The 18,365-nt window shown below is 41.3% G+C and overlaps 1 protein-coding gene across 1 annotated transcript in view; it reads right to left on the bottom strand.

The window, feature by feature from the left end:
* FAM184A (family with sequence similarity 184, member A) overlaps positions 1-16,136 on the bottom strand; it is a 210,548-nt gene extending 194,412 nt beyond the window's left edge. The window contains exon 1 of the mRNA XM_006839883.1: positions 15,632-16,136. Within this exon, the coding sequence (XP_006839946.1) occupies positions 15,632-15,799 (168 nt within the window). The 5' untranslated portion in view covers positions 15,800-16,136. The remainder of the gene's footprint in view (positions 1-15,631) is intronic.
* Positions 16,137-18,365: the final 2,229 nt, after the last annotated feature.

Below are 18,365 nucleotides of genomic sequence, written 5' to 3'. Positions count from 1 at the left end.
TTGTTTATTGGTCCAGTGGTGAGGATTTTTGTTTTCTTGACATTGAGATGCAATCCATATCGAAGGCTGTGCTCTTTAATCTTCATAAGTAAGTATTCCAGAATACTAGTCAACCATTATTTTTCAAAACGTACCTTTAGGAAGGAAAGGAAAAACATCTTGAAAATGACGAAGGCCTAATCAAGTTCTGGTGGCGCTGTAGGATAAGCACTAGACTGCTAAGCACAAGGTTGGTAGTTCGAACCCACCAGTTGCTCCTTGAAAACCTTATACAGGATCGCTATGAGTCAGAACCAGCTTGACAGTACAAAACAAAAACAAACTGAAACACAGATAATTGTTATATATTTTTTCCTATGGAATTCTGTTGTGGCACTTTAGGATAAATACTATACTGCTACCCAAAAAGTCAGTGGGTCAAACTCACTAGCTGCTCCTCAGATACCCTATACAAGGTTGCTGAGTAAGAACCTACTCGACAGCACTTAACAACAACAATTCTAGTTTAAAACTCAAGTAATAACCAAAACTGAACATTATTATGAAACAGAATCTAGATACTTGACAAACCAGTAAGGAACAAGTTGGTCATTGCAATAAATGTAGAGAAAACCACTAGGTGATTGCTTGAAATGTTCACTGATTTTAGCATTATATAAATGCTTTTGGGTTTTGGATATGGTAAAATTAGAACTAGTATTAAATGGCTAATCATAAGACTCTACATACTGTTGGGAAACTGGTATACCAATTACATACAAAGAGCATAACTAAAATAACAAATAGTATTTATATTTTAGATAAATATTATATCTTATTTTATATAAGAAATGAAAGTATCTTATGAAATAATACAACTTTTGACAGCATTAAACATTTACGTATTAAAGACTAATTAAACTCAGTTGAGATGATTTATCCTTAAGCAGAAGAATAGTTGTTGTTAAATGCTGTTGAGTCGGTTCTGACCCACAGTGACCCTGTATAAGGTTTCTGAGAAGCAGCAGATGAGCTCGAATTACCAACCTTGTGGTTCAAACCAACTTTGCAGTCAGTACATTAACGTACAGCACCTAGGCAGATATAATTTCTCATAAATGATTATTTCTACTATAAAACAAGATTACTACCAAAGTAATGATGCAAAATACAAAAAAAACACACAAAGAAACTACTATGCTATAGTTATGTCTGTAAGTGATATAGAAATTTCCATCAACTAAAGAGGTGTTTGATGCATATCTAACCTAACAGGATATTAAAAAATGAATTTCCACTGGTCTTCTACTGAAGACAATATAAATGCCATTCCAAAGCAGGTGGCAGATCATTCTCAAAATTTTCAAAAGAGATAGTTCAAGGAGAAGAACGTTGAGATGGGCTACCTTCTACTCCAACACTCATGGGGGACTTTGAGATGACAGAGGTTGATTAGAATGTGCCCTGGCCTCCAAGAGTGAAGGGGTGTGTGGATGTTAAAGCATAGAAGAGGTTTTGATTGAACCAGTTTAAAAGCTTGATATGTGTGTCGTACATTTTGTTAAAGAACATACTGAACTAGCTCTGATTCATCCATGGAAAATCTATATGATGAGATAAAGGCTGAAGAGGCAGTGTGAGAGCAAAGAATCAATGGCTGCATTGGAATGAGTCTGGGAAAGAGACCATTTCCTGTTGTTGTCCATTCTAACTCACAGCCACACTGTATAAAATTTACAAAGAATGGCTGGTAGGTTTGAACTGCAAACCTTGCATTTAGCAGTCCAAGATTGCAAGGTCAGTTTGAACTACAAGGGTGGCAGTTCAAGTTCACCAGCTGATACTCGGAAACTCTACAGAGGGTCACTCTGAGTCAGAATTGAGTTGACGGCACTTAACAAGCAACAAATTCCCCTACAGCTCCACACCAGAACTCCAAGTAGTTCCTATAGACAGAGATACTGACTTCATCTAAAGTTGGAATTGTTGTTGTTAAGTGCTGTAAAGTCGGTTCTGACTTACAGTGACTCTTGTATAGGGTTTCCAAGGAGTGGCTGGTGAGTTGAACCAACGACCATGTGATTCAAACTGACCTTGTGGTCCAGTGCTTATCCTACAGTACCACAGCACAGTAAAATAAGGCGATGGTTCTGCCAGATCCTAGAAGCAGTAAGCAATCAGCCAGAATACAAAATTCTGATGGTCAAGGAACTTGACATAAGAAAATTCAAGGTAAGAGATCCAGGAGTGAAAGAATGAGCTTATGAAACATCTGCTAAATCTACAAAAAGGATCTCTGGCACAGTGGGTTACCTGCTGAACTGTCAACCACAAGTTGGGCAGTTCAAATTCAGCAGCTGCTCCTTGGGAGAATGATGAGGCTGTCTGCTCCAGTAAAGATTTATAGCCTCCAAACCCTATGAAGCAGTTCTACTCTGTCCTTTAGGGCTCTAGGACTCAAAATTGACTTGATGACAGAAGCTTTGGCTTTTTGGTTTTTGGAAGTCCACAAAAGCAATGAAGTTAGAATACCATGCACTAATCAAGTGAAAGTTTGCTGTTCTTCAATCCTCTCTTCCTTGTCCAACTCTGGAAGGATCAGAAACCAGGACTGGCAAGATAAAGGAGGAAGGATAGAAAAGCCAGGTGGGAAAAATGGAACCAGTGATTTTCCCTTTCCTTAGTAAGAGGATTCCTGCTTGTAAAAGACAACGTTGAAAGTTGGGGGTGAGGACTAAAGCTTCATCTTTAAATCAGGTTTGGTCTGGAGGTTTTTATTATTTATACTGGGCATTTTAACTATCAAACTGAAATATTTAAGTCAATAATAGAGGGTGATTTGTATTACCTAAGGGAAACCAGAAAAGTCAAGTTTATCCACAAACAGGGGATGAACCAGCTTCACAAAATAAACTGAGAGACACAGTGAATAACAAAAATTAAGCTGCTTTCAGTATGGCAAGACCTGGGGAGACTACTGAGCCCAGAGAGAGTGGCATGGCCACAGAGGACTAGAGAGGTGAAGCATCCAGCTGATATGAAGTGAGGGGAGATGCACAAGAATACCCACACTTGCAGATAGTACCCACTTGTCCTGGATTCAATAGCATGATCAGAACTCGACTAGAAGAGGAAAATAAGAGTGATCTGCTACAATTTGATGAACTTGACTTATACTTACGGATGTAGTAGCTCAAAAGAGGAACCAAATCTTTACAGCGAGGATCATTCCTACCCCTTCGGTATGCAGGGTTGACATAGATAGGCAACTTAAGACACTGGCTACCCAAAATGGGGGTGCTGCAAAAGCCAAGAAGTGACTGGCTTACACAAGCTTTCAAGAGGGAGCCTAGTTCCAGAAGGTGCGAGGAAGGTGGAATCTCCACTGAGTGGTTTCCAATCTGTCTAGATGGGGCTGATTAAAGAAGATGGGGATAAGACTCTTGTGGTGCAATAGTGAACAACTACTATCAGGACTGACTGTGAGGGTTGAAAATGTAAAGGTAGACATTCTGTAACAAAAGAAGAGGAGTGGTTGATTTGGCAGTCCAGGAGTGGATGTCCCTGAGACCTTTAAGAGAGAGGAGCGAGCGGAGTGCAGGACCCTACCCAGAGAAGAAGTGATGCCAGAGGTGGATGCAGAAATGATGATATGGAGAGATGGAGTGGCTGGGGACTCTGGACTCAAGGAGCGAGAGGGTCTGTGTGCTGGCGGCCGGGGGGCAGGCTTGCGGGGTGTACCCTTTGGTTGTTTGATGATGAATGGAGGGGACTGTAATAATTGCAATGAAATGAAATATGGTAGGATGAATGTAAAGCTAATGTTCTCCCATGTAAACTATCACATAATTCACAATAAAAAGTTAAACTATATATATAAAGCTGCTTTATAATTATAGCCTGCTGCTTTTCCACCTTACCTTACCAGTCGCTGTAAGTCAACATATCATGTTGTTGTTGTTGTCAGGTGCCATCGAGTCGGAACCGATTCATAGCAACCCCATGCACAGCAGAATGAAAAATGTCCAATCCTGGGCCAACCTCACCACTGCTGCCACACTTGAGTCCATCAATGATGCCACTTGGCCAATCCATCTCGTGAGAGGTCTTCCTCTTTTTCTCTGACCCTCCACCTTACCCAGCATGACATCCTTCTCCAACGATTGTTTCCTCCGGACAATATATCCAAAGTAGGAGAGACGAAGCTTAGCCATCTTGGCCTCCAAGAAGCACTCTGGTTGTACTTCTTCCAAAACAGATCTATCTATTGGTTCTTTTGGCAGTCCACGGCACTTTCAGTATTCTCCAACACCACAACTCAAAGGCATCAATTCTTCTACAATCTTCCTTATTCACTGTCCAGCTTTCGCATCCATATGAGGTTATTGAAAATACCATGGCTTGGGTCAGGTGCACCTTAGTCCTCAAGCTGATATCTCTGTGCAGCATATTTGCCCAATGCAATACATCATCTGATCTCTTGACCGCTGCTTCTGCGAGTGTTGACAGTTGATCCAAGAAGAATGAAGTCCTTGACAACTTCAATCTCTTCTCCATTGATAAGAGTACATATCATAAGAGTACAGAAATACACAAATGGGATCTTATAAAACATAACTCAATTTAGTCAGTTTCTGATGATCCTGAGATGATTACATCATTATTAATTCCAAAAATTTACTATATGACTTAAGAATCTGATATTTTTTCCCCTTATATTTGAATACCTCTAGTTAGTGATTTATACTTCCTTCCCCTCCCAACCCTTGTTGTTGTTGTTAGGTACCACTGAGTTGATTCTAACTCATAGTGACCATATGCACATATGAATGAAATACTGCCCGATCCTGCGCCACCCTTGCAATCGTTGTTAAGATTGAGTCCATTGCTGCTGCCACTGTGCCAATCCAACTTCTTGAGGGTCTTCCATTTTTTTTGCTGACCTTGAACATTATCTAGCATAACTTTCTCCAGGGATTTGTCCCTCCAAACAATATGTGCCAAGTATGAGAGACGAAGCCTTGCTATCCTGGCTTCCAAGGAATATTCTGGTTGTATACTTCCAACACAGATTAGCTTGTTCTTCTAGGAGTCCATGGTGCTTTTAGTATTCTTCTCCAATGCCATAATCCAAATACATCAATTTTTCTATAGTCTTCCTTATTCACTAACCAACTTTTACATGCACATGAGGCTACTGAGAATACCAGGACTTGGGTAAGGAGCACTTTAGTCCTCAAACTGACATCTTTGCTCTTGAACTCTTTAATGAGGTCTTGTGCAGCAGATTTGCCTGATAAAATATATCATTTGATTTCTTGACTGCTGCTTCCATGACTGTTGATGGTGGATCCGAGCAAAATGAAGTCTTTTATCATGTTATTTATTGGTCCATTTATCATGTTATTTATTGGTCCAGTGGTGAGGATTTTTGTTTTATTTACATTGAGGTACAACCCATACTGTGATCGTTGATCTTCTTCAGTAAGTATTTTAAGTCCTCTTTGTTTTCCAGGGAGCAAGGTTGTATAATCTTCATATCACAGGTTGTTAATATGTCTACCTTCAATCCTCATGACATGTTCTTCTTCATATAATCCAGATTCATGGATTATTTGCCCAGTATCAGACTGAATAAGTATGGTGAAAGAATACAACTGTGGCATACACCGTTCTTGATTTTAAAACACTCATCTGTCAGTTTGTTGCACTGTGGTGGTTTGTGTGTTGCTGTGATGCTGGAAGCTATGCCACCAGTATTTTGAATGCAAGCAGGGTTACTCATGACTAAAACAGACTTGTAAGAAGGAGTGGCAGACTACTTCAGAATGTTTAATCACTGAAAACCTTATGAATAGCAGTGAAACACTGTCAGATAGGACTTCCCAACCCTGGTAACCATTAAAGACTGTTTCTTTTTATGTGAAAACCTTTTTCTTGGTTTTGCCTAATATTGTAATAATATTCTTTAAAAGTAGCACAAGAGACTTAAATCTATAAACTTCCTTTAAAAGGCAAAGACTGTGTGTTGCTCCTTTAGCAAAGTACCCAATATGTAAAAGGTGCTTAAAGAATTGCTGCTCACATGAGAAAGCTGCTCCATTGAGATCTTAAGAAACAGAATATGAGCAAACATACCTTTAGCCAAGACTGTTTCTTAGTTAAAAATATGCCAAACATGTTGTATGTAGTCCAGTTGATTCCCATTCTTGGAAACTCCATAAAACTGCTTCATAGGGATTCCTAGTCTCAGTGTAGGATAAGTAATAGACTGCTAACCATAAGGTTGGCAGTTCAAAGCCAGTAGCTGCTCCTCGGAAACCCTATACAGGGGAGGGTCGATATGAGTATGAACTGACTTGACAGCACTTAACAACAACAATAATCTTTGTGGGAAAAAATCACTAAATCTTTTCTCTTGTAGAGCATCTGGTCAAACCACCAACTTTTCAGTTAACAGCAAAGCACTAACCATTTTATCACCAACGCTCCCCATATTAAGCCTTGTTGTTAAATGCCATCAAATGGGTTCACACTCACAGCAACCCTGTAAAGGGTTTCCAAAGAGCAGCTAGTGAGTTTGAACTGCCAACTTTGCAGTTAGCAGTCTTACCTTACAGTGCCACACAAGGATTGCATATAAAGCCTTACTATGTGAAAACTTCAAAGGCTCTTGAACTTACTCTTAAACATAAAGTAACTAAAGTGAATGGAAGTAGCTAAAGTGAATGGAAGAAATGATGAACTATAAGAGTTGAACAAAATGATGTAATGGATAGATGAAGTCAAAGAATTATAATAAAATGTACTAAGACCTGGAGTTAAAAAGCAAAAGGGAAGAACACACTCAGCATTTCTCAAGCTAATAGAATTGAATAAAAAATTCAAGCCTCAGGTTACAATATTAAAGGGTTCTGTGGGCAAAATATTGATTGGTGCAAGAAGCATCAAAAGAAGGTGGATGGATTACACAGAGTCATTGTACCAAAAAGATGGGTCAATGTTCAACCATCTCAGTAAGTAGCATATATATATCCAAGCTGCTTTGAAAACACTGGTGAAAAATAAGGCTTCAGGACCTAACAACATAGTAATTGAGATGTTTCAACCTACTGATACAGCATTGGAAGTATCACTCATCGCTACCAAGAAATTTGGAAGACAGCTCCCTGACCAATCAACTGGAAGAGAGTTTGTGGCCATTCCAAAGAAAGATGAACCAATATACTGCAGAAATCATCAAACACTATCACTAATATCATATGCAAGTAAAATTCTGCTGACTATAATTAAAAAATAATTCTAACAGTACTTCAACAAGAGAGCTGCCAGAAACTCAAGCTGGATTCAGAAGAGGACATGGAACCGGGAATAATAATTGTTGGTATCAGATGGATCTTGACTGAAAGCACAGAATACAAGAAAGATGTTTGCTGTTGTTGTTATTGTTAAGTGCCTTTGAGTTGTTCTAATCCATAGTGACCATGTATAGGGTTTCTGAGGGGCGGGTGGTGATCTTTTACTGCCAACTTTGTGGTTCAAAATAACTTTGCAGTCCAGCACATTAACCCACAGCACCACACCAGGCTTCCAGAAAGATGGTTACTTGTGCTTTATTGACTATGCATAGGAATTATCATAACTATAGATAACATTGTGATGAATTGAAAATCCTAAACACTTCATTGTGCTCATGTGGAACCTGAACATAGACAAAGAAGCAGTCATTTGAAGGATATAATGAACTGAATGGTTTAAAATCAGGAAAGGTGTGCACCAGGGTAGTATTCTTTCACCATACTTATTCAATATGTAAGATGAGCAAATAATACGAGAAACTGGACTACAAAAATAAAATATGCAGATGACACAACCTTGCTTGATGGAAGTAGATGTGAAGCATTTACTCATAAAGATAAAGAACACAGCTTTCAGTATGGATTACAACTCAATGTAAAGAAAACAAAAATCCTCACAACTGGACCAATAACTATCATGATAAATGGAGAAAAGATTGAAGTTGTCAAGGATTTCATTTTACTTGGTGTCTACAATGCTCATGGAATTTGGAGCCACATGGTTGGGAGCCATGCCAGTGTGAGGTGGGAGCCTGATGTACCACTTTGGTGTGCTGCTTTGGTTCCTGCATTTAGGTGGGCTCGGCTCCAGACCTACAATACCTGGCAGAGCCACCAGACCGGCCTTTAATCACTCATGTTGCTCCCAGTTTCCCTGTGGTCCTGACACTAATACCGGCTCCATCAATGGGCCCCACAGAATACTTCTGGATTGAGTGCCCTGAACACAGTTAACACCAAAGCCAAAAAGAACTCCACCTAGGTCCAGGAACTCTGTTGCCGCATCTCTTCCACAAGCACCTCATGAGTTCCTTGAATTGCAGGAGCCCCCCACCCACCCACACACACACACACACGATATCTCTCCTCTGGTTCAAACAACTGCACTTTTGGTTTTATTGGTCCAGTGGTGAGGAATTTTGTTTTCTTTACATTGAGATGCAATCCATACTGATGACTGTGGTCTTTGATCTTCATCAGTAAGTATTTTAAGTCCTCTTCACTTTCAGCAAGCAAGGTTGTATCATCTGCATATCGCAGGCTCTTAATGAGTCTTCCTCCAAACCTGATGCCACATTTTTCTTCATATAACACAGTTTCTTGGATTATTTGCTCAGCATACAGTTTGAGTACATATGGTAAGAATACAACCCTGTTGCACACCTTTCTTAATTTTAAACCATTCAGTGTTACCATGTTCTGTTCAAATAACTGCATCTTAGTCCAGGTACAGATTCCTCATGAGCACAATTAAGTGTTCTGGAATACTCATACTTTTCAATGGTGTCCATAGCTTGTCATGATCCACAGAATCGAAAGCCTTTACATAGGCAATAAAGCACAAGTAAACATCTTTCTGGTATTCTCTGATTTAAGCCAAAATCCATTGGACATCAGCAATGATATCTCTCATTCCATGTCCTCTTTTGAATCCAGGTTGAACCTCTGGACGTTCTCTATCAATGTATGCTTGCAGCCCTTTCTGTATTACCTTTAGTAAAACTTTACTCACATGGGATAGCAAAGACCTTGTCCAATGATTTCCGCATTCTGTTGGGTCACCTCTCTTTGGAATGGGCACAAATACAGATCTCTTCCAATCAGTTGGCCAAATAGTTGTCTTCCAAATTTCTTGGCAGAAATGAATGAGTGCCTCCTGAGCCACCTCACTTTCTTCAAATATTTCAATTTTTATTCCATCAATTCCTGGTGCCTTTTTCTTTGTCAAGTCCTTCAATGCACCTTGGACTTCTTACTTCAGTATCATTGGCTCTTGATCATATGCTACCTCTTGAAATGGTTGAACATCAACCATTTCCTTTTCATACAGTGACTCCATGTATTCCTTCCATCTTCTTTTAATGCTTTCTGCATCATTCAATAATTTGCCCAGAAATTCTTCAGTAACAAAAGTCATGGCTTCAATATTTTCTTCAGTTCTCCCATCTTGAGAAATGCTGAGTGTGTTCTTTCCTTTTGGTTTTCTCACTTCAGATCTTTGTACATTTAGTTGTAATATTTGACTTGGTCTTCTCAAGCTGACCTTTGAAATTTTTTGTTCAGCTCTTGGACCTCCTTATTTCTTCCACTGGTTTTAGCATCTCTACACTGGAGAGCAGGTTTCAGTGTCTCTTCTGACATCCATTTTGATCTTTACCTTCTTTCTTGTCTTCTTCATGACTCTTTGCTTTCTTCCTGTCTGATGTTCTTGATGTCATCCCACAACTCTTCAGGTCTTTGGTCTTTAGTGTTAATGTATCAAATCTGTCCTTCAGATGATCTCTGAATTCAGGTGGGATATATTCAAGGTAATATTTTGGCTGTCGTGGACTTGTTTTCATTTTCTGCAGCTTCAGTCTGAATTTGCCAATGAGCAATTGATGGTCTGGTTCCACAATCTGCTCCTGACCTTGTTTTGGCTGACGAAATGGAGCTTTTCCACTTTCCACAGATATAGTCAATTTGATTTCTGTGTATTCCATCTGGTGAGGTCCAAATGTATAATCGTCTCTTACGGGCTGCGAACCTTAAAGTCAGCAGTTCAAAACTACCAGCCGCTCAGCGGGAGAAAGATGAGGCTTTCTACTCCCGTAAGGATTTACACCCTCGGAAACCCTATATAGGGTCGCTATGGGTCGGAACCGACTCCACGGCACTTAACAACAACAACAATGCTATCTAAAGAAGGTATTTGAAGTGAGCAAAGCATTGGTTTTGCAGAATTTTATAATATGATCTCCAGCATCATCTCTATCACCAACATCCTATTTTCCAACTACTGATCCTTCCTCTTTGTTTCCAACCTTTGTATTCCAATCCCCAACAATGATCAATACATCTTGGTTGCATGTTTGATCAATTTCAAGTTGAAGAAGTTGGTAGAATTCTTCTATTTCATCCTCACTTGCTTTAGTGGTTGGTGCGTAAAATTGAATTATTTCAGTATTAACTGGTTTTCCCTGTAGGCGCATGGATATTATCCTATCACAGACAGTGCTGTACCTCATGACTGATCTTGATATGTCCTTTTTGACGATGACTGCAACACCATTCCTGTGGCACAGCTTCCAGAATCACAGAAACTCACAAGCCACCACAATACAACAAACTGAGAGATGAGTGTACCATTGTTTTTTTGTTGTTGTGTGCTGAGTTGGTTTGGACTCACAGTGACCACAGTTAGGGTTTCCAAGAGCCACTGTTGGGTTTGAATCATCAACCTTGAAGCTACCAGTCCAGTGTTTATCCTACAGTGCCATACCAGGGCTCCCATGTACAATAAGTTAACAGCACTTACCTCTATTCACTTTAACTCTTACACTCCTCCCTATGTCTTCCCCTATCTTCATCTTTCTTCTACAAATCCACCTCTTGTTGTATATTGCTTTCTCCTTCACTCAAGTGAACACATGTCTACCCTCTAGCCAGTGAATTACTCTCCCATCCCTCCCACTCCTGGTAACTATCACAGAATATTTCTTTTAGCATGATAACCTTCTCTTGACATTTTACAATAGTGATCTCATACAATATTTGTACTTTTGTGATTGACTAATGTCACTCAGCATAATGTTCTCCAAGTTCATCCATATTATCAAATGTTTTCAAGATTCATTGTTATTCTTCAAGGTTGTGTAGTATTCCACTGTGTGTATGAACCCCAGTTTGTTGAAGCATTCTGTCCTTGATGGGAATTTACACTGTCCCTATCTTTTTGCTATTGTGAAAAGTACTGCAGTGAACATGGGTGTGAAGAAATCTAGTCTTGGTATAAATCCTCAAGAAATGAGAGCCATGACATGACTAGATATCTGCCCTGCTGGGTCTCGGTAAGAGAAGGTGGGAGATACGATGACATGATTCAACTGTGGATATTAGTAGAGCTCGTTGTAATTGTAAAAACTTGAAACTGTAGCATGGGTTTAAAAGAGCCATCTCAGAAGCTGGAGAGGGGAATCTCCTTACCATCAGAGAAAAGCCAGCAGCGGAGCATGTCTTTTGGACCCTGAGATCCCTGTGCACTGAAACTTTCCAATCCAAGGACAGAAAGCTATAAAAACAGAGCAATGGCAGAGCAGCAGCAGCAGCAACAAGAACCAGAACACGAGACAGAGTAGTGGACTCCCCATCCCAGAGAGCAAGTAAAACTGAGTGACTTTGGGCAGAAAGCTTGCTTGTAGAGTGGGGTGCCGTCAGGTAATTAAGTAGGGGAACTAGGTTTGCTGACCCACAAAGCTAGAGCTGAGTACTTGCTAGTTGAGCCTTATGATGGAGTGGAGAGTCCTATGGGCATTTATTAGCAGCTGACTAATATAACTGTGTCCTGTATATTTCTGACCATAAATTGTAACCTGTTAACTTCCCTAATAAACCCCACAACTTTGAATGTGGTGTCTGAGTTCTGTGTAGTCACTGCAATGGAATATCGAACCCAGTTGAGTCAAGAGGGGTATGGGAGGAATGGTTGGTGCCACATATTTTGCATGCCCCATCAGCAAAATGAAGGTCCCAAAAACTTTACTTCATTTGCGTCACCACACTCAATTCTCAGGAGGCAGTTCTTCCCCAGTCATATCTGAGTCCCTTCCAACCTGAGGCACTCATCTTCTGGCACTATATCTGACAGCGTTCTGCTATTCATAAGATTTTCTGTCTAAACATTCAGAAGTAGTCCTCCTCGTCTTCCTAGTCTGTCTTAATCTAGAAACTACACTGAAACCTGTCCACCATGAGTGACCCTGCTGGTATTTAAAACATCGGTGGCATAGCTTTCAGCATCACAGCAACACAAAAGCCACCACATTATGGCAAACTGACAGATAGGTGATAGAAGGTCCTGGATAGAGTGGGAAAAAATGTGAAACAAAATGCAAAATTATAAAAAGAAGACCAGGCTTACCAGTCAGCAGGAGACTGGAGAAACCCAAGACTATGGCCACCCTTCATGTCTGGGAGTAAACTTACCCTCTTGGCCCAATTTTCATCCAAGGGGTAGACAGGTACATAGCAGGGACAACATGCTAGTAAGGTCTAATCACCACGGAATGGTCAACCATTCAAGATCAAAAGGGCAGCATTAACCTAAGGACAAAGTTCAGAAGGGTTGGGAAGGAGGATGGAATAAAATTAAGAACCATAGGGAGGAAATCAGATAAGTTGTTATATGGAGGGGACTGCAGTCATTGACATGAAAGGAAATGTATGATTTGTTGAATGTAATACTGATGATCTTCATTCAATTCACAAAAAGTTTCAAAATAGAAAAACTATTTTAATGTCTAACTTTACAATGTCTAATTTTTAAAAATATTAGCTCTTATCAAGTTCTAATCCATAGTTCTATTAGCAAACTTCTGCTGACGTGAATATATTAACAAGGTGTTCATGAGTGAAATATTGTATATAATATTTTGTTGTGTTGAGCACTGTGGAATCGGCTCCAACTCATAGCGACCCTGTATAGGGTTTCCAGGGAGTGGCTAGTGAGTTTGAACCACCAACCTTGTGGTCTAGTGCTGTCCTACAGCTCCACACTAGAACTCCATTCTATATTATATTGTTGTTGTTGTTAAGTGTCATTGAGTCGATTCTGACTCGTAGAGACAAGAGCAGCTGCTGGTGGGTTTGAACTGGTGACCTTTCAATTAGCAGTCCAGTGCTCATCCTTCAGCGTCTGTATAATAGATAGTAGTGAAGATTCTAATTGTCAATACATTACTGTTATGTGCTGTGGAGTTACTTCTGACTCATAGCAATGCTATATAGGGTTTCCCAGGCTGTAAATCTTTACTGGAGCAGAAAACTTCATCTTTCTCCTGCGGAACAGCTGGTAGTTTCGAACTGCTGACCATGAGATTAGCAGCCCAATTCATAACCACTACACTACCAGAGTGACCCTGTATATGGTTTCTGAGGCTTTAAATCTTCATGGGAAAGAAAGCCTCATCTTTCTCCCATGGAGCGGCTGGTGGGCTCAAACCTCAGACCTTGTGGTTCGCAGTCCAGGGCTTATTGTATGGAGCCACCGTGCTACCACAGTAACGGTAATTGACAATAAAATATGAGAGTTTCCAAAATGGTACATAAAGATAGCAGGTTGTATGTTTTCAGGAACTGAGTTGTTTGGCTGCAACAGAAAGTCCTAATTATCAGACTGATCTGTTTCAGGCTTTATCTTATAATAAGGGCAAGAGAAAGGAATGAGGGAAATCTACCCTTAGATTTCAGTCATAGTCAGTGGTTCTCAACCTAGAACAATTTTGTTCTCCAGGGATCATTTGCTATTGTTACCACAGTTGGCGAGGGGGATGCTATTGGCATCTAGTGCGTAGCACTAAGCTGCTGAATACCATATTATCCACAGGCCACTCCCTATCTCCCACAACAAAGAATTACCCAGTGGAAAATGTCAACAGTGCCTAGGTTGAGAAACCCTAGTATACAAGATTAAATGTCTCTGGCACTTAGCAGAGGGAGTAATCAGAGTATTTAGAGACAGTAACTACAAACACTAAATCAGAAAAAGAACTTAAGTTACTCAATAAAGATTAGCTGCAGCATTCAAGCCATGATAAGCACACTGGTAGGAGCAGCCTCCTGTCTCATTGATTTGAGGTGGGTAGTGTCAAAAGATAAAGTGATATTCATTATTTCTACCCTTTGCCAGTTATACTGATCTTTTTTTTCTGGTAAAAAATATGAACACAATGAAAAAAGTTTAATGAAAAGCAGAGAAACAGCCTTTGTTAACAGTACAGTTCCATACCTGACATATTCAGTAAATATCTGTTTATTCTGGACCAAATACTATTTCAGGGAGCCTGGCTTTTATCCCCCAAATACCTTCCTTTCTCTGAATCTAGGGGCCCCTCTGTTCCAAGTGAAAACAGTGGAAACTAACACATAGAATCTGAGATGGTGCTGATATATAACAACAACTGTCACAAAATGTTGCTGGCTTTGTGTAATTGAGTTTTACTGTGAAAGTACTTGCATCTCTTCCTGTGCTTTTCACTAAATTCTCTTTACTTTCTGATCACCCCCTTATTTACTCCCATGTCCTTCCTTTCTTCTCTTTCAAGGCTAATGTCTTAAATTTGCTCTCTTAAAAGTGTCAGCTGATAATGGGATTTTATAATGAGAATTTTGGAGTTGTACGAGCTGGCCTTTGGAGTTGATCAAGTTGCAAACGTTCACAATGCCCATCTCTTACACATACCACCACTCCTAACTAGGGGTCAGCACACTCAGCTTAAACACACCCTGGTCTATCATCCCCACTCCCTCTTAGAAACCACAAATCACTTCTCATTTAATGAATGGATAGATAGTGCTAACTGCTAGTGAGATCTAATTGTACCAATCTAATTGTCCTGAATTGTTCTTGCTTCCTTCATAGATATCAGTGTTTTTTCATTGTCAACATTTATAAAATTAAAAATAATAAAAGAAAGAAGCTCAGTGGTTTCGGTACCATCCTAAATTACAGATGCACAAATTTGCAAAATAAAACATTTGTTAAACTAAAAGCAAATTTGATAAACTAAAACATTTAACTAAAAACAGACAGTGTGATTCATCTAATAAGCTAATATGCCTTATTTGACATTTTGTAATGATGAGGAATGACTCATTAAATCCCAAAAATGGCCCACAAAGTAGGTTTTAACACTCCTACATTCTGCGGAAAGTTTCTTTTCCATTTAACTACATAACCAATAAAGGAACTGATTAATTGAGAAGATTTCGGGTCATTTTAGGTAAATACGGCACTGTACTTCACACAGTGTAGCGTTAATGACTCTCACAGCCTTGGCAGACAAAAGCCATGAGCTAAGTTAAAGTGGTATCAGTTAAAGGTGTAACTCCGAATTTGTTCTGTGTCGGGTGCAAATTTCATAAACCCAACAGTACTGTTAAGTTGTCCAGTTTTAATTACTACCACCAATGTTCCGCCCAAGTTTGAAAGATTCTCCGGCTGTTGCTACCTCGGAGGGGGCGCAGGGCGCATCGCCACCCTGCCGGCAGGTGAGTCCGGCGCGGCCCAGCGGAGTAGCGGCGGCCCCGCCCCTTACCTTAGTGAGCTGGGCGATTTTCTTGCTCATTTTCAGGTGCAGGTCCTGGGTGTAGTCCATGCAGTGCCCCGCTTGCTGCGCGGCGGCCGGCGAGGGAGCGAATTTGGCCGCTCCGGCAGCTGAGCCGCCGTGATAGTGCTGCTGCCAGCTCATACCCGGGGTCGCCATCTTCCCCACAGACCCTGGCCAGGGCACCTGTCCCCGCGCTCGGGGGACGCTCTTCGGAGCAACGGCGTCTGCGAGGCAACAGCCGCGGCGGCCGCCTGCAAACCCGACACCCAATGCCTGTCAGCTTCGGCCGCAGGCGCCCTCCCGCCCGCAACACCCCGGGCGCCCCCTTCCTGCGACGGGGCGGCCCCGCCGGCCCGAGGCCTCGGGCGACACGGGAGCGGGGCAGACGCCGGGGTGGGGCGGTGGCAGTGGCCCGGGTCAGGCCCGCTATTGCCCGCTCCTGGCAGGGACGCCGTGGGCAGAGTGGCTGTGCTGGTCCCGCTTGCAGCAGGCAGCAGGCACCCAGAGACGGCCGCCGCCGTGGCTGCGGAGAGAGGAGGAGACGGGGCGGGATGCAGCGGGGGAAGGCGGGGACATGGAGGAGGACGCGGGAGCCTTCGTTGCCAGGGCGCGCGACTGGCAGCCCGCGGAGCGCGCGAGGTCGGCGACGTCATTTCCCCGCAGCTAAGCCCCGCCCCGCGCTGCCGCCGCTCACCCGCAGCCGGGCTGCTGGCGCGAGAGACTACCTGGGGACGCGCCAGGACCCTTCTGCAGGTTCCTCGGCTTTTTCCAGGACCCAGAGCGCGGCGGGACCCGTATGCTTCTCGTGCCATCCGTCCGTGCTTATGTAAACAAAAATGTACCAGAGAAGCTGGGACCCTGGTCACTTTCTGTCTGCAGGGCGTGTGCCTGTTTATAGAGAATTTCCACGTGCATCATCGCTAGTGCACGACCCAGGTGTCTCATCCCCAAGAGCGGAAAACTCACATCCAGCTTCTTCCTAATGGTGATCTCGGCATCTGAGACGTAGGTATTGAATCTCATCATCCCAATCCTGACCGGTACTTTTAAACACATACAAGTATAATTGTGACAGTATCTTGGACCGACCTACTAAGTGCAGAGCCCTGTCCCTCATTCAAGAAGTGTTTATAAGTGGAGGAAGCGCACCTATTCAGTCCATTGGTATTGTGCTGCATCCATGCTTTCCCTTAGTCTAATGGAGCCCGAGACAATTATAAATTAAATCTTCTTGGCTGGGACTCAAAACGGGTAGGATGGGAGTAAACGTAAAGGGCCAAAACCAGAAAATGGAACAAAAGGTCAGAGTTTTGAGGACTTAGAACTGGTCCAGAATTTGTCATTACTTTTGCATTTTCACTTCCTAAATATATGTTACTTCCTGCTGATTTTCTAACATTCCTACTCCTGTTCTTTTTTTTTTTTTTAAAGATCCCCATCACAGGTGTGGCGCTGTGGGATAAAACACAAAGTCCGCAGTTCACAGTTACCAGTCCCTCCTTGGAAACCCTATACAGCGTCACTATGAGTCGACAACAGATCTTTTTTTATCACTTGTATCTTGTCTTGAAGTAAATGAGTCATTTGAGGACAGTCAACACCAACTTAGCCAGTGTAGAATTGTGCTTGGTTAAAAAATTTGTTCTTCATGCAGTTTTGAAGAATGACATATCCTCACTTTTTAGTATGTCATCTCTCTTAGAATACAATGAACCAACAAGTGAATCTGAGAATATCAAGAATTCCAACTAAAAACCAAATTAGCATAACAAAGTGTTTGAATGTGACAGAATCTAAATTGAGCAAGGTAAATATTGAATTTGAAAGGTTGGGGATTCCAGAAAGGAAGGCCTGAAATGGGCTACTTCTTTTCCCAAAAGCTAGGTACTCAGCTCACCCTCACAGACTTTCCAGAAAAGTTGTCTATTTTCAAGGTTCTGAATGGAACAGATGGGCTGAAACAAATATTATGCAAATGCTGCTTCCTTCTTAAGCACTAATGATTAAATAAAATTAAAGAGAATTAGTATTATTTCATAAAATTCAAATGCACAAATTCAAATGAGGCCAGGAGAATGAGATGGTGCTTGGCTATCACCACAGAGCACTCTGACTGGGGTCTTAATAGTTGGTTTCAGATAGAATAGGATAGAAACATGGAGCAGAACTCAAATTCTTATTTTAAATAAGCAAACAAAAGCCAGTCAGAGGACTCCCTGAGAGGACTCCAGCAAACACTCCCTGGATCACCTTTTAGTGAAATAACAGTATGGCACACAAAATAAAGGATATTACCCCCAAGATAAGTGCACTACTTAAAAAAAATCAGTAGGATAGTAAAAGGTCAACAACGAGGCAAAGAGACTAGAGTACTTAAAAGGGAACAAACTGAACACAAAGAGAAGGTTGACATGTTGTGCTAAATGTGACTGATATCACTGAACAATTTGTGTGGAAATTGCCAACTATGAACCTAACTTGCTTTGTAGGCTTTCACCAAAAACTCAATAAAATATTATTTTAAAAAATTCTAGACATGTAATATTCATAATCATTTCAGAACTCTCATGGCCTTAACATTCTAAGCAGAAATGTGTGCTCAAAAGGCTCACTAAAGTTCAGTAGATTTTATAGCCAACTCCTGCTTGGGCAAAGAAGTTGTTTTGGTCACTATGATTGGAGTAAAAAGCACACAGCATTGGCAATGAGACGGATGTGTTGC

This window comes from Chrysochloris asiatica, unplaced genomic scaffold (assembly GCF_000296735.1).
Source record: "Chrysochloris asiatica unplaced genomic scaffold, ChrAsi1.0 scaffold00027, whole genome shotgun sequence".
Lineage (NCBI taxonomy): Eukaryota > Metazoa > Chordata > Mammalia > Afrosoricida > Chrysochloridae > Chrysochloris > Chrysochloris asiatica.
The sequence above is the reverse complement of the archived record's forward strand: the minus strand, read 5'-3'. Positions and strand labels throughout refer to the sequence as shown.